At 41.0% G+C, this 17,034-nt stretch overlaps 1 protein-coding gene across 1 annotated transcript; it reads right to left on the bottom strand.

The window, feature by feature from the left end:
• Positions 1-1,321: 1,321 nt before the first annotated feature.
• tmprss15 (transmembrane serine protease 15) lies at positions 1,322-16,361 on the bottom strand. Its single transcript, XM_047343555.1, has 27 exons — positions 16,250-16,361; positions 16,051-16,175; positions 15,621-15,688; positions 15,206-15,348; positions 14,731-14,781; positions 14,538-14,657; positions 12,714-12,810; positions 12,162-12,265; positions 11,480-11,620; positions 11,254-11,406; positions 11,062-11,167; positions 10,838-10,988; positions 10,615-10,756; positions 10,342-10,431; positions 10,120-10,245; positions 9,897-10,040; positions 9,672-9,782; positions 9,388-9,511; positions 9,131-9,226; positions 8,894-8,943; positions 4,834-4,905; positions 4,586-4,730; positions 4,165-4,343; positions 3,730-3,825; positions 2,928-3,067; positions 2,695-2,749; positions 1,322-2,014 (listed from the first exon to the last, which is right to left on the bottom strand). The coding sequence occupies exons 1-27, from the start codon at positions 16,359-16,361 to the stop codon at positions 1,896-1,898; spliced, it is 3,060 nt and encodes a 1,019-aa protein (XP_047199511.1). The 3' UTR covers positions 1,322-1,895.
• Between the last annotated feature and the right edge of the window lie 673 nt (positions 16,362-17,034).

Here is a 17,034-nt window from a genome sequence, read left to right as displayed (position 1 = left end):
AACCAGGGAGCCCAGGACTTAATGACTACAGACCTGTCGCCCTGACTTCTGTGGTAATAAAGTGTTTTGAACGTCTTGTCCTGTACAACCTCAAGGATATCACCAACCCCCTCATAGCCTCTGAGACGTGCAGGTAAGATTGTGGCCAACCCCTCCCACGCTGGACATGCTCCTCATCAATAAGACCCGGGACCCTTTAACCGAACTGATGTCCCTGTGACTTTGACACTCTGACACTTTACAAAGAACAATAACTGTTCATTTTGCACAATCCCTCCCGCTTATAGTATATCTTTTATTTTTCTTATTGTATTTTAATAATATATAAATTTGAAAAAATGTATATTTGCACAAACACACCTCAGCAAATTCCTTGTATGTGTAAACCTGCTTGGCAATAAAACCTGATTCTGAATCCTTCCACCCTGACCCGAATTACTTGTATAGTTGTGCTATCTCTAAAATGATGTATTGTGTCTGAGTGACTATTTTTAATGCTTTCAAGGGCACTGCTGGAATCTGAACATAACCCTCAATACTTAACTTTTCTTATCCAGTTCAATGTCAGTTCCCCGTATACACTGCCAGGTCGTAACTAACCTTTACATAACATCCACCTCTGGAATGTTAAATGCTATTCCAACTTTATTTTCCTGTGTTTTTGATGCATATATTTTGGTGTATTCTGGATACCTTCCTTTGAAATAACTACCTACTTGGTTTTGGTGTATTCCTTTATCCTTCTTTGTTAATAAGTGCAAATCAACTTCTCCTTCTTTCAAAGTCAAAGGTTGGGTTGCAGCGCGTGGCACAGTGGGAATTTATTTCTTGTCCACTATTCCCATGTCCTTCACCCTCTTCTCAATCCTCTAAACAAAACTCTTTCCTAATCTTCTCTCCTTTAACTGACATGGTTCCAGATGACTCTACACTGGATGAGTCGGGTTGTGTCCCCTCATGTTCAGCAGCTACATCAGACCAATTCTTCTTCCTCTTCTTCTTCTGGTTTTTAGTCTGATGCAACTCATTCCCTCCTCCTGCTGGAGCTTGTCTAAAAATACAGAGCTTTTTATAAACAGTCTATGGTGCAGAGTGAAGTTAGAAAACTTTGTGTTCATCCTACCTGGTTTATCTGCACTGAAATTTTAAAGTCAATGATTTTCATCAGATGAAACTGAATTTTCTTTATTATCAATCAATCAATCAATCAAATTTTATTTGTATAGCCCATATTCACAAATCACAATTTGTCTCATAGGCTTTAACAAGGTGAGACATCCTCTGTTCTTAACCCTCAACAAGAGGGTTAAGGGCTTATTACTGTTCACTTGTGTGGTTTATATATAAGTTTGAATTATTTACTACACTGATGTTATTGTTTCATACATCAAATGTCGACTGTTTCAGAGTCTGTTAAACATCGGACACAATTTTCAGACCGAAGCTCACAACTTTTCAAGATAAAAGCTCTGTCCTGCAGCTCAGTATAAAACATGACAGCAACAGAACAAATGTTGTGCTTTTACTCTATTCTGGAACTAGTTTTGATGATTTGCTGCTGTAATCAGTGAATCAATCAATAAAGTGTATCTTATCTTATGTTGTGGTTGTTGTACTCAATCAGCTCACAGCACTTTGTACCAAAGTAAATGTGTTATGAATTAAAGTTGATGATTTAAAGCAGATTTTTCACACTGTACTTAGACGCAGGATGAAGAAGTATTTTACTTAATTAGGGGAAACAGACAAGATGGTTGACAGAGGTCATAAAGAATGATGTCATCATTAGTTTATCATTATAGGGCAGAGTGTACAACATGTTACCAATCACAAATTGAGACGATGACTCATAATAAAGGTTCAACCAATCAGATGCTCCAGTAGGGTTAGTAGAGTCATGTCAGGGAGAGAGAGGAGCGTCTGGTCTGGGCGATCCAGGAGCTGAAGGCGGAGACTCGGGCATAGACTCCAGGTCTCTGAGGTCGTCCACAGCCAATCCCAAATGAGGTCACACCTGGCAGGAACCAATCAGAACATAACATTTCTTCAGTCCTCAGCTTCATGAAGCTCGACACCAGGGAGGGAAATCAGTCCTTTCAGAAATGAGTGAAGACAACTGCCATCGTTCAGTTTATCCGAGCCCTCACCAAGAAGTTCTGTCTTTGGTATTCATACTTTTTTCATGTATCTAAAGGGTATTATCACTATATTATTATTATTATTATTATTAATTCAGTATTAGTTTAGTATTATACTCTTAAGGGCATTTATATGATGCAGCTCAGAGAATTATATGTAACGCCCACATTGTTGCCAACATTGCACAAAGCAGCCTCTTAGTTCGCCTCCTGCCTCGGTCCGGCTTTGCAAGTTTTATAACGCAAAGACAATAAAGCGGTTTTGTCATCTCGGCGTTATAAAACCTGCAGGTGTCCCCGGTTGGAAATTTATGTAAATTACAAGGTTAAGGTTAAAGGTAAAGAATAACTTTAGGTTAAAGTAATGGTTGGGGAAGTAGTAACTATGGTTAAGTCAATGCCCGCGAAAGTCACGACAGTTAGGTGTGTGTGTGTGTGTGTGTGTGTGTGTGTGTGTGTGTGTGTGTGTGTGTGTGTGTGTGCAAACAGCCGCCTGAGGGCCACACCTGGCCCTCCAGTGAAACTGTGTGGCCCCTGATGTTAGGGAGATACTGACCAATCAGAGTCCAGTATCCATCTTCCAGACATATGAGTGGACCACCAGAGTCACCCTGGAAACAAATTCATTAAATCTTTATTAATAAAACAACACTAACATTACTGTCCAACCGACCAATGAACTCTCAGATCCATTCACGAGAACAACAATCAAGGGCCATGTGGAGGACAGGGCCTGATTCAACAGGCTGGTTTACACCTGAGTCCAGGTGAGTCCAATCGAGTTGTTACCTGACAGGAGTCGACTCCACCCTCAGGGAACCCAGCACACAGCATGCTGGAGGTGATGTTGTACTCAGGTAACTGACGCTGACACTGATCCTGAACCACCAGAGGAACCTTCGCCTCCTGGAGAACATCAGGAGGAGAACCTGAGAGGCAAACAGGTCAGAGAGAGAGACAGACAGGTCAGAGAGAGAGACAGACAGGTCAGAGAGAGCGACAGACAGGTCAGAGAGAGAGACAGACTGCTGTAGAGAAAAGCTTGTTGTGTAGTGAAGGTGGGGGTGGTTGAGCTGATGTCCATCTGAGACTCAGTCAGTTGATGATGTCAGAGCTGAAGGTCCCTGGTCCCCAGGACTCAACTGAGGAAAGAAGAAGCTGCAGCAGAGTCCACTTCACAACCGTCTGACCTGAACAGCTGGAGTCGAACTCCACTGCATGTTTCCTCCTCTCAGTTGGTTCTATGGTCAGTTTTCCATCTGGTAGAAGCAGCAGGAGAGGATCCTGTGAATCTCCTCTGGAGGATCATGTGTGAACACAAAGAGTGAGACTCGGTTTGTCTTTCTCCTCCTGAGCTCCTGTATAAAGTCTAAATCCAGGAGCAGTGTGAACACAGCAGAGGATCCTCCACTGATTCACTGAGTGTGTGTGTGTGTGGGGGGGGGTGTTGAGGAGCTTCTAACACGGGACACAAACATGAAGAAACTAAAACAAATCTCTCTGGTGAAAAAGTGCTGACACACATAGCTAGAGAAAGAGAGAGACAGGTGACTGTCAGAGAGAGAGACAGAGAGAGAGACAGGTGTGTCACCCTGCTCGACGTCTCGTCCCCATCCAGCGATGAAACATTGTTTTCCTGGTTTGACCTTTTGACCTTCAGCAGGTAAACACAGTGGCTGGATCGACTCTGTAAGACAAGTTTTTGATTTATCGTGACAAAAAAGCTTTTTACTGGTGACCTGACAAAAAACTTCTTTGCAGAGGACAGTTGTTTATTCATTAAAGGAAACTCTTCGTTCCTCATGACCAAACAGTAACTTCCGGTTGACAATTGTTGTGGATCATAAAACTGTTGTTTATTTTGAAGTTTGCTTATTTTATTCAGCATAGATTTATATTGAAAACTTAATTTCATACCATCATTTGAAATCATTGGTTGAAATTCTAAACAAACCTGAGCAAATGTATTACAACAATAATGGATGAGATATTGTTTCTTCACTAAATCAATGCTGTGTTTACTGACGGGTGAAGTTGATCTGCTGCTCCAGATGCATCATGGCGATGTCGGCCTGTTTGCTTCGTCGGTTGTAGTGTCCGTTAATGACGATGCGATCAACTCGTCGGGTCTGAACCCCCGCAGAGTCCTCGCTTTGAGAGTGAAGCCCGAGAAGAGCAGTCCAGGACTGGAGGTGGATGTTTTTCCTGTGAGGGGGGAAGTGACATTGTGTCTTTATTGTGTCTTTATGTCTTTGTGAGGACACCTGCTGGACAAACACAGGAAGCTTCTAAACAGCTCAGCTACAGGCTGCAGTCTTCATTATGTCAACATGTTCACATTTTTAATGTCTAATCAGATTTTATTCATGATATATTTCATACATCACGTGTGTTTTATAGATTCTATAGATTCTGTGTTTACATATGAGTCGTGATGATTATCTCACCCATAGACACAATGAGCAGCAGTCAGCAGCCAATCACTGCCAATCAGAGAGGCTCCACACACGTGACGTCCTTGCCACTGAAGAGACGCAATCCACGGCCACGACCCTTTCACTGCATTTGCTCCACCCACTACCCGGCCCACAGCTAACAGGAAACACAAAACACAAACACTAACGCACAAACTCCAACGAAATGTCAATGACCAGGATCAGATCTGATAGTTTAGATCAAACTTTGATTTTCTTACCTTGACCCAGCCTTCCCTCTTCTGATTGGTCTGTCTCCTTCGTTGTATCAGTGACTCGACGAACTCCACAAGCTAAAACACAGATAATTGGTCATTTTTTATTTGAAATCATCTCAGTTCACTCAGCCTGAGACCCCTCCCACTTTATCAGCATGTTGTACTGAGATCAGACGGAGAGTTTGCTAACAGTAACAATGGTAACTAACGGTAACAATGGTAACTAACGGTAACAATAGTAACTAACGGTAACAATAGTAACTAATGGTAACAATGGTAACTAATGGTAACAATGGTAAGTAATGGTAACAATGGTAACTAATGGTAACAATGGTAACTAACGGTAACAATGGTAACTAACGGTAACAATAGTAACTAATGGTAACAATGGTAACTAATGGTAACAATGGTAACTAACGGTAACAATGGTAACTAACGGTAACAATAGTAACTAATGATAACAATGGTAACTAATGGTAACAATGGTAACTAATGGTAACAATGGTAACTAATGGTAACAATAGTAACTAATGGTAACAATGGTAACTAATGGTAACAATGGTAACTAACGGTAACAATGGTAACTAACGGTAACAATGGTAACTAATGGTAACAATGGTAACTAACGGTAACAATGGTAACTAACGGTAACAATAGTAACTAACGGTAACAATGGTAACTAATGGTAACAATGGTAACTAACGGTAACAATGGTAACTAATGGTAACAATGGTAACTAATGGTAACAATGGTAAGTAATGGTAACAATGGTAACTAACGGTAACAATGGTAACTAACGGTAACAATGGTAACTAACGGTAACAATAGTAACTAATGGTAACAATGGTAACTAACGGTAACAATGGTAACTAACGGTAACAATGGTAACTAACGGTAACAATAGTAACTAATGATAACAATGGTAACTAATGGTAACAATGGTAACTAACGGTAACAATGGTAACTAACGGTAACAATAGTAACTAATGGTAACAATGGTAACTAATGGTAACAATGGTAACTAACGGTAACAATGGTAACTAACGGTAACAATAGTAACTAACGGTAACAATGGTAACTAATGGTAACAATGGTAACTAACGGTAACAATAGTAACTAATGGTAACAATGGTAACTAACGGTAACAATGGTAACTAACGGTAACAATGGTAACTAACGGTAACAATAGTAACTAATGGTAACAATGGTAACTAATGGTAACAATGGTAACTAACGGTAACAATGGTAACTAACGGTAACAATAGTAACTAATGGTAACAATGGTAACTAACGGTAACAATGGTAACTAACGGTAACAATGGTAACTAACGGTAACAATAGTAACTAATGGTAACAATGGTAACTAACGGTAACAATGGTAACTAACGGTAACAATGGTAACTAATGGTAACAATAGTAACTAACGGTAACAATGGTCTGTGTGTTAATTATAAATCACCAGAGAAAGTTCAGTGTTGAGTTTGATTTGAACACCTGATTCCTTCAATATGAATACAATTTTAAAAAGCAGTCCAGACCAGCCCTATGTATGAGTCAGTGGGGGGGCAGTGTGTCTTCAGTCTGTGGACTGAGTTGAACATGTCTTCTTCTAGGTCCTCAGTTAGTTTTATATATTACATCATATCGGTTGGACAAGTACCATTCTCCATAATGACAACAACGTTCACATAATCACTTCCTGTTTGGCAAGTTGTCTTCAAAGTAAAAGCACAATGTTTGTTTTGTTGCTGTTATGATTTATACTGAGCTGTATGACAGAGCTTTTATTTTGAAAAGTTGTGAACTTGGGTCTGAAGATTGTGTCAGTTGTTTTACTCTGAAACAGTCGACATGTGATGTATGAAAAAATAACATCAGTTCAGTAAATCATTCAAACTTATATATAAGCCACATGTGAACAGTAATAAAAAATACATAAAATCTTCAGTGCAGATAAACCAGGTAGGATGATCACAAAGTTTTCTAACTTCACTCTGTTTATAATTAACCCTCAACAAAAACAATAACAATTGACAGATTTCTGTAGAAGAGTTTGCGGATGACTCACTAATGAGAAGGAATAATTCAGATGTATCAACACAGGACAAGAGAACACAACATATAATATAATATAAGTAAATTTAATATGATATAATATAATATAAGAATACAATTTAATATAATATAATATAATATAATATAATATGATATGATATGATATGATATGATATGATATGATATGATATGATATGATATGATATAATGTAATGTAATGTAATGTAATGTAATATAATATAATATAATTTAATATAATTTAAAATAATAACAAGAATCCTTGATTAGTGTAGCGATGGATGCTGGAAGTTTACAAGAGACAAAGAAACTCCCCTGTAAGCTGTGGGTTGAGTTGTCCTTTCATCAGTAGAAGTTCGTTTTGTTTGTAACTGAACACACTGTCACATTTAAGAGCTGCATACAGAGCTGGACAGTTATTATTTTCTTTTTGTATGAATTTCTATATTTGTTGTAAGTGATAGATTGTTTTTGTATGACTTTCTTTGATTTTGTGGCTTAAAATATTGCACTTTAATTAGCTTGTGGTCATTTGTTCTTTTTCACTGGTTCTGGCATTTAAATTTAAGTTGATAAATTGGCTGTTTTTAATGGTCCAGAGTCTTTTGTTTACCCTTTGAATCTTTGTGCAGGTTATTAGTATTGTCTTTCTATTTATTGTAATATTTAGTGGTGCACCGATGTATCGGCCGTATATTGGTAGCGGCCGATATTCGCCTCGTTTACTGCCATCGGCGTATCGGTAATAAACTTGACTTTCACCGATAACATTGGCCGATGTTCATTGGTATGTTTTCTGCAGCCTGCCAATCTGGCATCCAGATTATAGTACACTGATGCCGGGTTTACACCGGGCGCTGAAGCGCAGCGCAGCGCCAAGGAAAGCCAGGCGCCTCCCATCCCCCCCCCTGTTAAACCTTTGTGCGGTTCACATGGGCTGCGATGCGCCGCGCCCTTCACCGATGGTTTCGGCGTGCGAGCGAGCGTATCGCGCCAGGAAACAGACTGAAAAATTATTTTAAACGATATAAATGACATATTTTATATGATATAAATGATCAAATATGCATCCCATACTTTGTATTCCCCTTCTGTTGTCCTGGAGTTTTAATTTTCCCAATTTTCCCAATCACATAATTAAATGTCCCCCTCTGCCCATCCACTACAGCCACACAAGCAGTCATATAGATAAAAAGAGAGAGGGGGGGGGCTAAAGGCTTGCTTGGAGAATATGTCATTTACCCCCGACACCCGACATTGAACGGGTTACATACAACAACAAGCGGAGAATCGCGGGTTACCGGCGCGGAGAAATGCGGTGGTGTGAACATGCGCAACAGGTACTACATACAAACAGCAGAGACAATGTCGGCAGCGTCGGCTGTGTGGGATTTCTTCACTGTCTCAGAGAAAGATCGCCGTTTAGCAATTTGCAAGACATGTTCAGCCGACATTTCAAGAGGGGGTAATACCACCAAGGATTTCAACATGGCATCTAAAGTTACACTTGTCACTTTTTCTGTTTTTCATATTATTCAAGTAATAAACAAATATCGGTATCGGCATCGGCTATCGGCTAGATTGTTGTTTTAAATATCGGTATCGGCCAAGAATTTCCATATCGGTGCATCCCTAGTAATATTGTATCCCTTAGTTTTCATGGTGTTTCACAGTGTGACGGTGTGTGGATGATTTTTAATAACAAGTTAAATAAAAAGGCCGTAAATATTCTTTACCAGGAGGAGGAAGTGCTCGACTAGTTTTGTTGCATTTGTTGCATGAGGAGGTCGGAGGTGCAGTAGGTGGCAGTAATGCACCTTGACGTTGGATGCCAACCCTCAGTAAACCGAACAATGAAGAAGAAGAAGAAGAAGAAGAAGAAGAAGAAGAAGAAGAAGAAGAAGAAGAGGGTGTGAAGTTCTGTGTGAAGCTTATTTCAGGAACACCAATGAATCGTTCTCTGGAGAACAACACGAGAACGATTACTCACGTTGGTTGTCACAGTTTAATGAAATCACTTCCTCACTGGGGCAGGTTTCACTGTAAAAAAAAAAGCTTTAGTGAAAATGAACACATTTTGTTGTATTATATATAGTAATTACATATAAATATATAAATATTCAACTGGTTCTGATTCATTTATAGATCTGATCCTGGTCCTGGTTTTGTTTCTGATTCTTTTTCTAGCCCTCGTTTTAGTTCTAGTTCTGGTTCTGGTCTTTAGTACCTGATTGTGGTTTCCATGTTTCCGTTGCTGGTGACTGTGACGATCATAAATGGCGAATCTTCTGGCAAAGCTGTAAACAGAGACGCTTCCCCTGACCTGCAGAGGTACCGACAGGAGAAGTGAGACAGGTACCGACAGGTGAAGTGAGACAGGTACCGACAGGTGAAGTGAGACAGGTACCGACAGGTGAAGTGAGACAGGTACCGACAGGTGAAGTGAGACAGGTACCGACAGGTGAAGTGAGACAGGTGTGTTACCTGTAGCCAAGATACCGACAGGTGAAGTGAGACAGGTGATGGGTCCAGGTTTTAGAACAGACAGTAAACAAAGTTGAAATGAGTTGAAACTGGAGACGACTTGACCCGTTCACCTGTAACACAACTAACACACACACACACACACACACACACACACACACACACACACACACACACACACACACACACACACACACACACACACACACACACACACACAGAAACTGTTGCCAGGAAACAAGATATCATGATATCATTGATCCTGTGTTGATCATCAGACTCACCACAATCTGCTTCATCAGACGCGTCAGGACAATCGACCACAGCGTCACACTGACGGATACCATGGATACAACTTCCTGTCTGACACTGGAAGTGACCGGCTGCACACGGAGCTGTTCACAAACCACGAGACCCATAATCAATAATATTAATAAATAATCATTCATCCTAATAAATAATACAGCTGTGATCTGTTGATATAAACTTCAGTCTGACCTCTGACTCACCTGGTGACCCCAGGTTGACCCCAGAGGTGAAGTTGGCGCTGAATCCTCGGCCGTAACCTGAGGTGTCTGTAAAGAACCACACTGTCATCTGATTGGTTGTTGAGAACAAGTCATGGGTGGGGCCATCGTTCCCAGTGAGGACAGCTGAAAAAATAAAAACAAGTAAAAACGAGAAGAGAAAACAGGACGATGCTGAAGAGCATTATGGGTAATCCCTCCTCACCCAGTAAGGTGGAGTTAGATCCCGCCCCGTCCCGCACCTCTACGACGTCATAGGTTGCTTCAACGTCAAAGTCCAGGAAGTGGAGCTGAATGTTTTGACCCTCCACCGTGTGGAGAGTCCACAGACCTGCAGCAGAGCATCATGGGTAACTGACCGGCCCAACATGGGTGACAGGTAAACATAACATCACAGATCACATGATATCACAGGACTTGTACTCACATTGAGCCTTGTTCCCGTAGGATTGTGGGTAGTTTGGCGAGCTGAAGGTGGAGTTTGGCTCCCAGAGGTTAAAGGGCCCTCCACAGTCAGCTGGACCAATGAGAGCAGAGGGGATCCAGTCAGATAAAAAGAAACTGATCAGTAGGATTTCATTAGTAACCTGTGAGACATAGGGGGCGTGGTCTAAATATCACCCTGGTACAAGGGGTGCGGCCAAAGTGGTTTACCAGATATTGGGACGTGGACTATGTAGGGGCGTGGTCTTAATCTCACCTGGCATGGGGGTCGGGGTGGTCGTTGGTGGGACATTAGTTGGTTCAGGAGGGTTGGGGCCACAGGGATTGGCGGTCAGAGTGATATCATCCAGGCCAATGTCATTCCTCATCCCTCCTTTCTTCAGGGCCTCAAACTCCACCTGCAGAGGTCAGAGGTCAACCAGCAACCAATCACCTATTGGTGAGGATCAATAACATGATCACTCCATGATGTCACTGACCGTGCCCTTCGTCGTCAAGTTGAGGGTGACCTGGCCGTAGTTCCAGTGGTCGCCATAGTTACCATCTCTCTGGAACACCAAGGTAACTGCAGGGTTTGATCGCAGCAGCAGAACTCTGAGCCGGTGGATATCGTCTCCGAACATGTGGTACCTGTTGTTTGTTCATATTCTAGTTGTTTACATGTTGTTTACTTGTTTACATGTTTATGGTAGTTGTTGTTTACCAGAAGCTCAGGCACATGGGCTGCGTGGACGGAGTCAGAGGGAGGCTGTGGATCCTGAAGCTCTTCAGCCATTGGCCGGGACTCCAAGGTGTGACGATGTAGAAACCTGACAGTTGAACTGATCAATAATCAATAATGTATCGATAACAAACAGCCCCTCTCATGTGATAACATCATCCACATCGAACCCACCAGAGCCGTCACCCAGCGTGTGGTCGAAACTCGGTCCGGTCAGCGGAGGAAACGTGGAGCCGTTTGTTCGAATCCAGTCTCCATCGTCATCGTCCTGCCGCTGCCTCCAGAAACAGATGCCTTGCTCAAAGGTGCAGGTCAGTTTCTGTTGATCTGAGACAAACAAACAAACAAACAATCAGTCAAAAACATAATCACAGATATAACCTGAGGTGTGACGTGTTACCAGAGAGGCTGGACAAGTTAGTGGCGCTGTAGGTGGCGTTGAATCCTGACAGGTTGGTGACATCATCAGCGATAAACTCCACAGTTGATTGGTCCGTCAGCAGCCACACTGTCCTAGGAGGGGCGGAGCCCGAGAGCTCAGCTACAAATCAGATCAACATGTCGTCAGGTGACCTGAGTCTTCTTCTTTATTGGCTGGTGGCAACAAACATCAAGGTGCATCACTGCCATCGACTGGTGCACCGTTCCTAGAGGTACTGCAATACCAGGTCGATGCGTCATGACCTGAGTCAATCCATGGTTAGTTAATTAGTTAGTTGGTTAGTTGGTTAATTGCCTGGTTGGTTAGTTGCCTAGCTGGTTAGTTAGTTGGTCCGTTAGTCTTCCAGTTAGTTGATTAGTTGGTTGGTCAGTTAGTTGATCAGTTAGTTAGCCAGTTAGTCAATTGGTTAGCTGGGCAGTTGGTTGGTTGGTTAGTTGGTTAGTTGGTTAGTTGGTTGGTTGGTTGGTTGGTTGGTTGGTTAGCTAGTTCATTCATTAATTTGTTAGTCCGTCAGTTAGTTAATAAAGTTGTTTGGCTAGTTAGTTGGTTGGTTAGTACGTTTGGTGGTTAGTTAGTTGCTTAGTTAGTTGGTTAGTTGCTCAGTTAGTTGGTTAGTTAGTCAGTAAGTTGGTTTCTTTACCTGTGAGCTGTTTTTTTGGTCCGACTCCTTCATAAATCTTCAGGTTGTTGATGTTTTGTTGTGTTTGATGAAAATGTATCTGAACCGAAAAACCTTGATCGACTCTAAAATCAACACAAACATCAATTAAACTCATCAGAGTGAAAACACACTTCAGTCATTGGAACAGGACACATGTGTGTAGTAGGTGTATATAGTGTGTATACAGTGTTTGTAATGTGTGTGTATTGTGTGAACTGTGTGTATAATTTGAATGATGAGTGTATTGTGTGTGGAATTTTTGTATTATGTGGACAGTGTGTATACAGTGTATAATCTGTGTGTATTGTGTGTACAGTGTGTATTATATCTATCTATCTATCTATCTATCTATCTATCTATCTATCTATCTATCTATATATATATATATATATATATATATATAGATGTTGGATGCACTAATTGGAAGTCACTTTGGATAAAGGTGTCAGCTAAATGACATGTAATGTATTGTAATGTAATTGTGTGTGTAGAGTGTGTGTACAGTGTGTATAATTTGTGTAGTCGTAGCACCTGATGATCCAGCGACAGAAAGTCGTTTTAGAAACGTTGGACGAGCTGAAGGAACCTGTCGGTCCTCTCAACACAAACTGTCCATCACACATTGTTGCTATGGAAACAGAATGCTGATACTATCAGTTGTCTTATATATATATTTATAGTGGAAAGGACACAAACAGTCAATGTTACTGTGTACAGTGTGTAAACAATAACAACATTGAACTAGGGCTACGTTGTAGCACTGACGGGCCCGAGCACAGGCATTTTGAAGCCTGTTGCGGTCGGTGGAGAGAGCGATCAATGACCAAGCCCACGTCTCTGCGTTGCATGCGTTTTGCGCACTGCGGGAAGGATAACGCTTCACTTCCTGCGTCCGTCGAGCGACGTCGATCCTTGCCTGCTAATTGCTCATTACGGTCCACGCTATTAATTGCACATCACACTGTGAAAATGTTATGTAAATCGAATGATAGTTGTAAAACAAAGCTTACTTCCTGTTGCCAGTAGGTGGCGCCATCACTATTATTACCTACAGACTAATATATCTGTTGAAGTAGGGGCTCTGATGTAGTGTGAGCAATTTTGTGTCAATTGGACAATGTTACAACAACTTAATTTTCACACTGATCAGTAGGTGGCGCTATGACCCTGAACTAATATTAATATATGGATGTGTTCAGGTCAGGATTGTGATCATAGGTCAGTAGTTCGGGGCGGTTGGATAATGCAGAGGGGATTTACAAAGTACTTCCTGTTTCATGGCGAATCAGTAGGTGGCGCTATGACACTGAGGAAATATTGACACATGGAGCTGTTCAGGCTTGGACTATAATCATGTGATAGAAGTTTGGCAGTGATAGGACGATGCACACTGGAGTTATGACAACATCGTGTCCTTTGGCGAAGGATGATCCTTCGCTGCACCTCAATGTTTACATGGTTTGAGGAAATGTCACAATTCTGACCATGGTCCAATGACTTGTCTCAGCTCATTTGAGCTGTTTATTGTAAAGCAGCAAGGAGCAGTCCATCAAAGTATAAAACAAGTCACTTCCTGTAGCCAGCAGGTGGCGCTGTGATTTTAAGTCATGATTTCTGTGTAGATGTCATCAGGCCGGGACACTTGTCTTACATGACTAGTTTGGACTCGATTGGACCATGTATGTCCGAGATACAGAACCTCGTGTTTTGATGGCGTGTAATCAAACTTTGACGCCACGCCACGGTCACACCGTGTGACGAAAAATCGATCTTTGAGTTAGTTTATATCTCCATCTTGTTTAAATTACACTCATCTCAATTTGAAGTTGATCTGATGAAAGCCCTGTGACAAGTTCGTCAAAGTAAAAATGTGGAATATGGCCAAAATGGCCACGAAATGCAAAATGGCGGGCTTCCTGTTGCTTTTTTCACAATGCACCACTAGACTTTTTTGTGCGTCTGGTCATGATACACAGGTGTCCTGATTTTTGTGAAGATCGGTGAAAGCTAACTGAGGGGCTTTTCCTTAGATGGCGCTGTTGAGCCATTTTTCCACGCCCATTTCAAATTACTCTAGAATACAATTACTTTTTGGGGTTTTGAATTTCCTGCAACAATTTGAGTGTCTAGGCCTGAAAAAGCCCAAAAGGGAAATACAAATCCTTCGAAATACAATAGGGCCTCCCAGCGGAGGTGCTCGGGCCCTAATTATATATATATATATATATTTATATATAATCACAAATCTATGACTCCTATTATGATATAAAGTGCTTTGAGTGGTCTTCAAGACTAGAAAAGTGTTTTATAAATACAAAGCGTTTACCATATAAAACTTTATCTATAAGCACTGACCACAGCGAGTGGTGTCTTCATCGGAGGCATCAGGACAGTCGTAGACCCCGTCACAGAAATGATTGATCACAACACACGTCAATCGATCAGCGCAGTGTTTCTGATGAGGAGGACACATCGCTATGGAAACCAAAGCAATCATTAGTGTGTACAAAGTGTGTATGACGTGTGTGCTAATGACTTGTGTTGTCACCTGTTGTAGGTGTGATGCTTGTCTGTGTCTCCGTCGTCTGGTCTCGTTTCTCTGCAAAAAAAGTTTCACTTAAACATAAATTCTTTCTATCAAAAAACGTTTGAGAGAATTTTATGTTTAAGTGAATTTTTTTTCTAATATCCTCCAATATTATCTAAACTGTTCTAGTCCGTTCTAATCTGAACTAATTTGATCTAATCTGATCTAATCTGATCTAATTTGTTATTATTTTATCTACTCTCATCTAATCTTATCTGTTTGAATCTGTTCTAATCTGATCTAACTTTATATCTATACTAGATTGATCTAATCTGTTTTTATGTAATCTCATCTAATTTGATCTAATCTGTTCGAATCTGATGTATTCTGTTCTACTCTGATCTAATATGACCTAATCTGTTTTTTTATCATTTAATCTGTTCTAATCTGTTACCTCACAGTGACGTCACAGTCAACTCACTGTCACTTTGTTTACCTGTGATATGGATGCTGCTCCTGTCAATCACCAATCCTCTGTTCTCTGCCTCTGTAAGCCCCGCCCCCAGTTGCTGCTCCGCCTTCTTCACGTCGATCATATGATAAAACCTGAGGTCAACGGTCACGGCCACGCTTCCCTGACTTAGAACAAATATCAATAAGTAATCACCTCATCAATACGATAATCAGGAGAGATAAATCATCAGTCAAATAATCAATCACTCAAATGTGACTATTGAATTGATAATCTATCAATCAATTGAGTAATCAATATCAAATCAAAAAGCCCTGTTATTGATGAATCAATACATTGTGATTGATCAGTTTCAAAGTCATTGGTCAGTGTGAGTGATCAGTATTAATGTGATTGATCAGTTTCAAAGTGATTGATTAGTATTTATCAAATTTCTGACCTGAAGTTTAACACCTGACAGGACTTGTAGAGTCGCCTGAGCTCAGTGAGGCCAAACGCCTCAGACACCTGTCGACCAATCAGAGGTCACATCAGTTTATAGGGTTTAGTTAAACCTGATCAGAGTGAAACATCATTTTTCATTGCACCAGCTTGTGAGAAGTCTTGTGCACAGTGTGTGTTGCCAGGCAACAAGAACATGGACGCTGCTGAGGCTAACAAGTTAGCATGATAGCAGGTTGGCGATGTAATGCATGAACATTTTTTACATGTGACCCTCATGAGATCAGATGGACTATAAACCTCACTGTCTTTCAAAATAAAGGCTGATAACTGGAGGCCACCTGTAGCCTTTCAAAATAAAGGCTGATAAATAAAGCTGCTGTCGGGATTCTTCCTGTTTCTATTTCTTTCAAAGCAAAAGTTCTCACCAGCTGTTGGACATCAAAGGCCAAAGATTTAAAGGGGGGACTGCTGCAGTTCGTCAGCTCCTCAGAGAAGTCAGCGCCCTGTGTGATCACCATCCGACCACTCAGCACCACAGGCTCAACGGCACCTCGGCACAAACACATTAACAGTCGTCATCGGGCTCCTCTGAGGACCGATCAGTTAATTGATTCATTCATTTACCTTCAGAACCGAGGCTGATCCATGAAACCACGATCAGTCCGACACAACAGATCAGAAGAAGAAAAGAAATGATGGTGAGACAAAACTCCAGAGACGACAGACGCTGCTTCATCCTGTCGACTTCAGGGAAAGCACACGATCAATAAATCAGCTGCTTGTTGAAAGTGTTCTCCTCCTGAAGACCTCAGTTTCCTGTATGATTTATAATCTGAGGTCCAAGGATCAGACTCTGACCTGTGATCAGTTTTATGAGCTGAAAATGATTAATGACTTTATCAATACAGAAGCTGATAAAGAGCATTGATATGTGTGTGCTGGGAACACGGAGCAGCAGGAAGTAAACTTCGTTATTCTCATGATTTATGTTTTAAAACTGTTTTAATGAGTTTGAAGTCCAGAACTGTCGACAACCTGTCAATCAAACAGCTGTAATGTCACCGACTTCAGTAAGACAGTTTTTCTTCAGATCCACGTTTCAACAACGTTTGTTTATCACAATCTAAAGTCCACAGGTGAAAACATGTGACCCCGCCCCCTGTACTCACCTGTCAGGTAGTAACTGGTTAATTACAGACAATGATGTTGTTCACAAACAGATGAGTTTGAAACCAACTTTATTGATTCTGATTCATTTTGACACTTCATTCATTCACAACATATGTAGGATTTCAGACAATATATCAATCAATAATGTAATCAATAAAAAATAAACAACATAATCAGATTGAAAATTATAGAAGATCAAAAAGATAGAATCAATTAATGAGATGAGAACACGACTGTTT

This window comes from Hippoglossus stenolepis, chromosome 15, assembly GCF_022539355.2.
Source record: "Hippoglossus stenolepis isolate QCI-W04-F060 chromosome 15, HSTE1.2, whole genome shotgun sequence".
Taxonomy (NCBI): domain Eukaryota; kingdom Metazoa; phylum Chordata; class Actinopteri; order Pleuronectiformes; family Pleuronectidae; genus Hippoglossus; species Hippoglossus stenolepis.
This window is presented reverse-complemented; position numbering and strand designations above follow the sequence as displayed.

Coding starts and splice junctions, on each gene's coding strand:
- tmprss15 (XM_047343555.1), bottom strand. CDS start 16,361: ATGAAGCAGCGTCTGTCGTCTCTGGAGTTTTGTCTCACCATCATTTCT. Junction 14,658..14,730: donor AAGCATCACACCTACAACAG/GTGACAACACAA, acceptor TGGTTTCCATAG/CGATGTGTCCTCCTCATCAG. Junction 2,750..2,927: donor GTGGAGTCGACTCCTGTCAG/GTAACAACTCGA, acceptor ATTTGTTTCCAG/GGTGACTCTGGTGGTCCACT.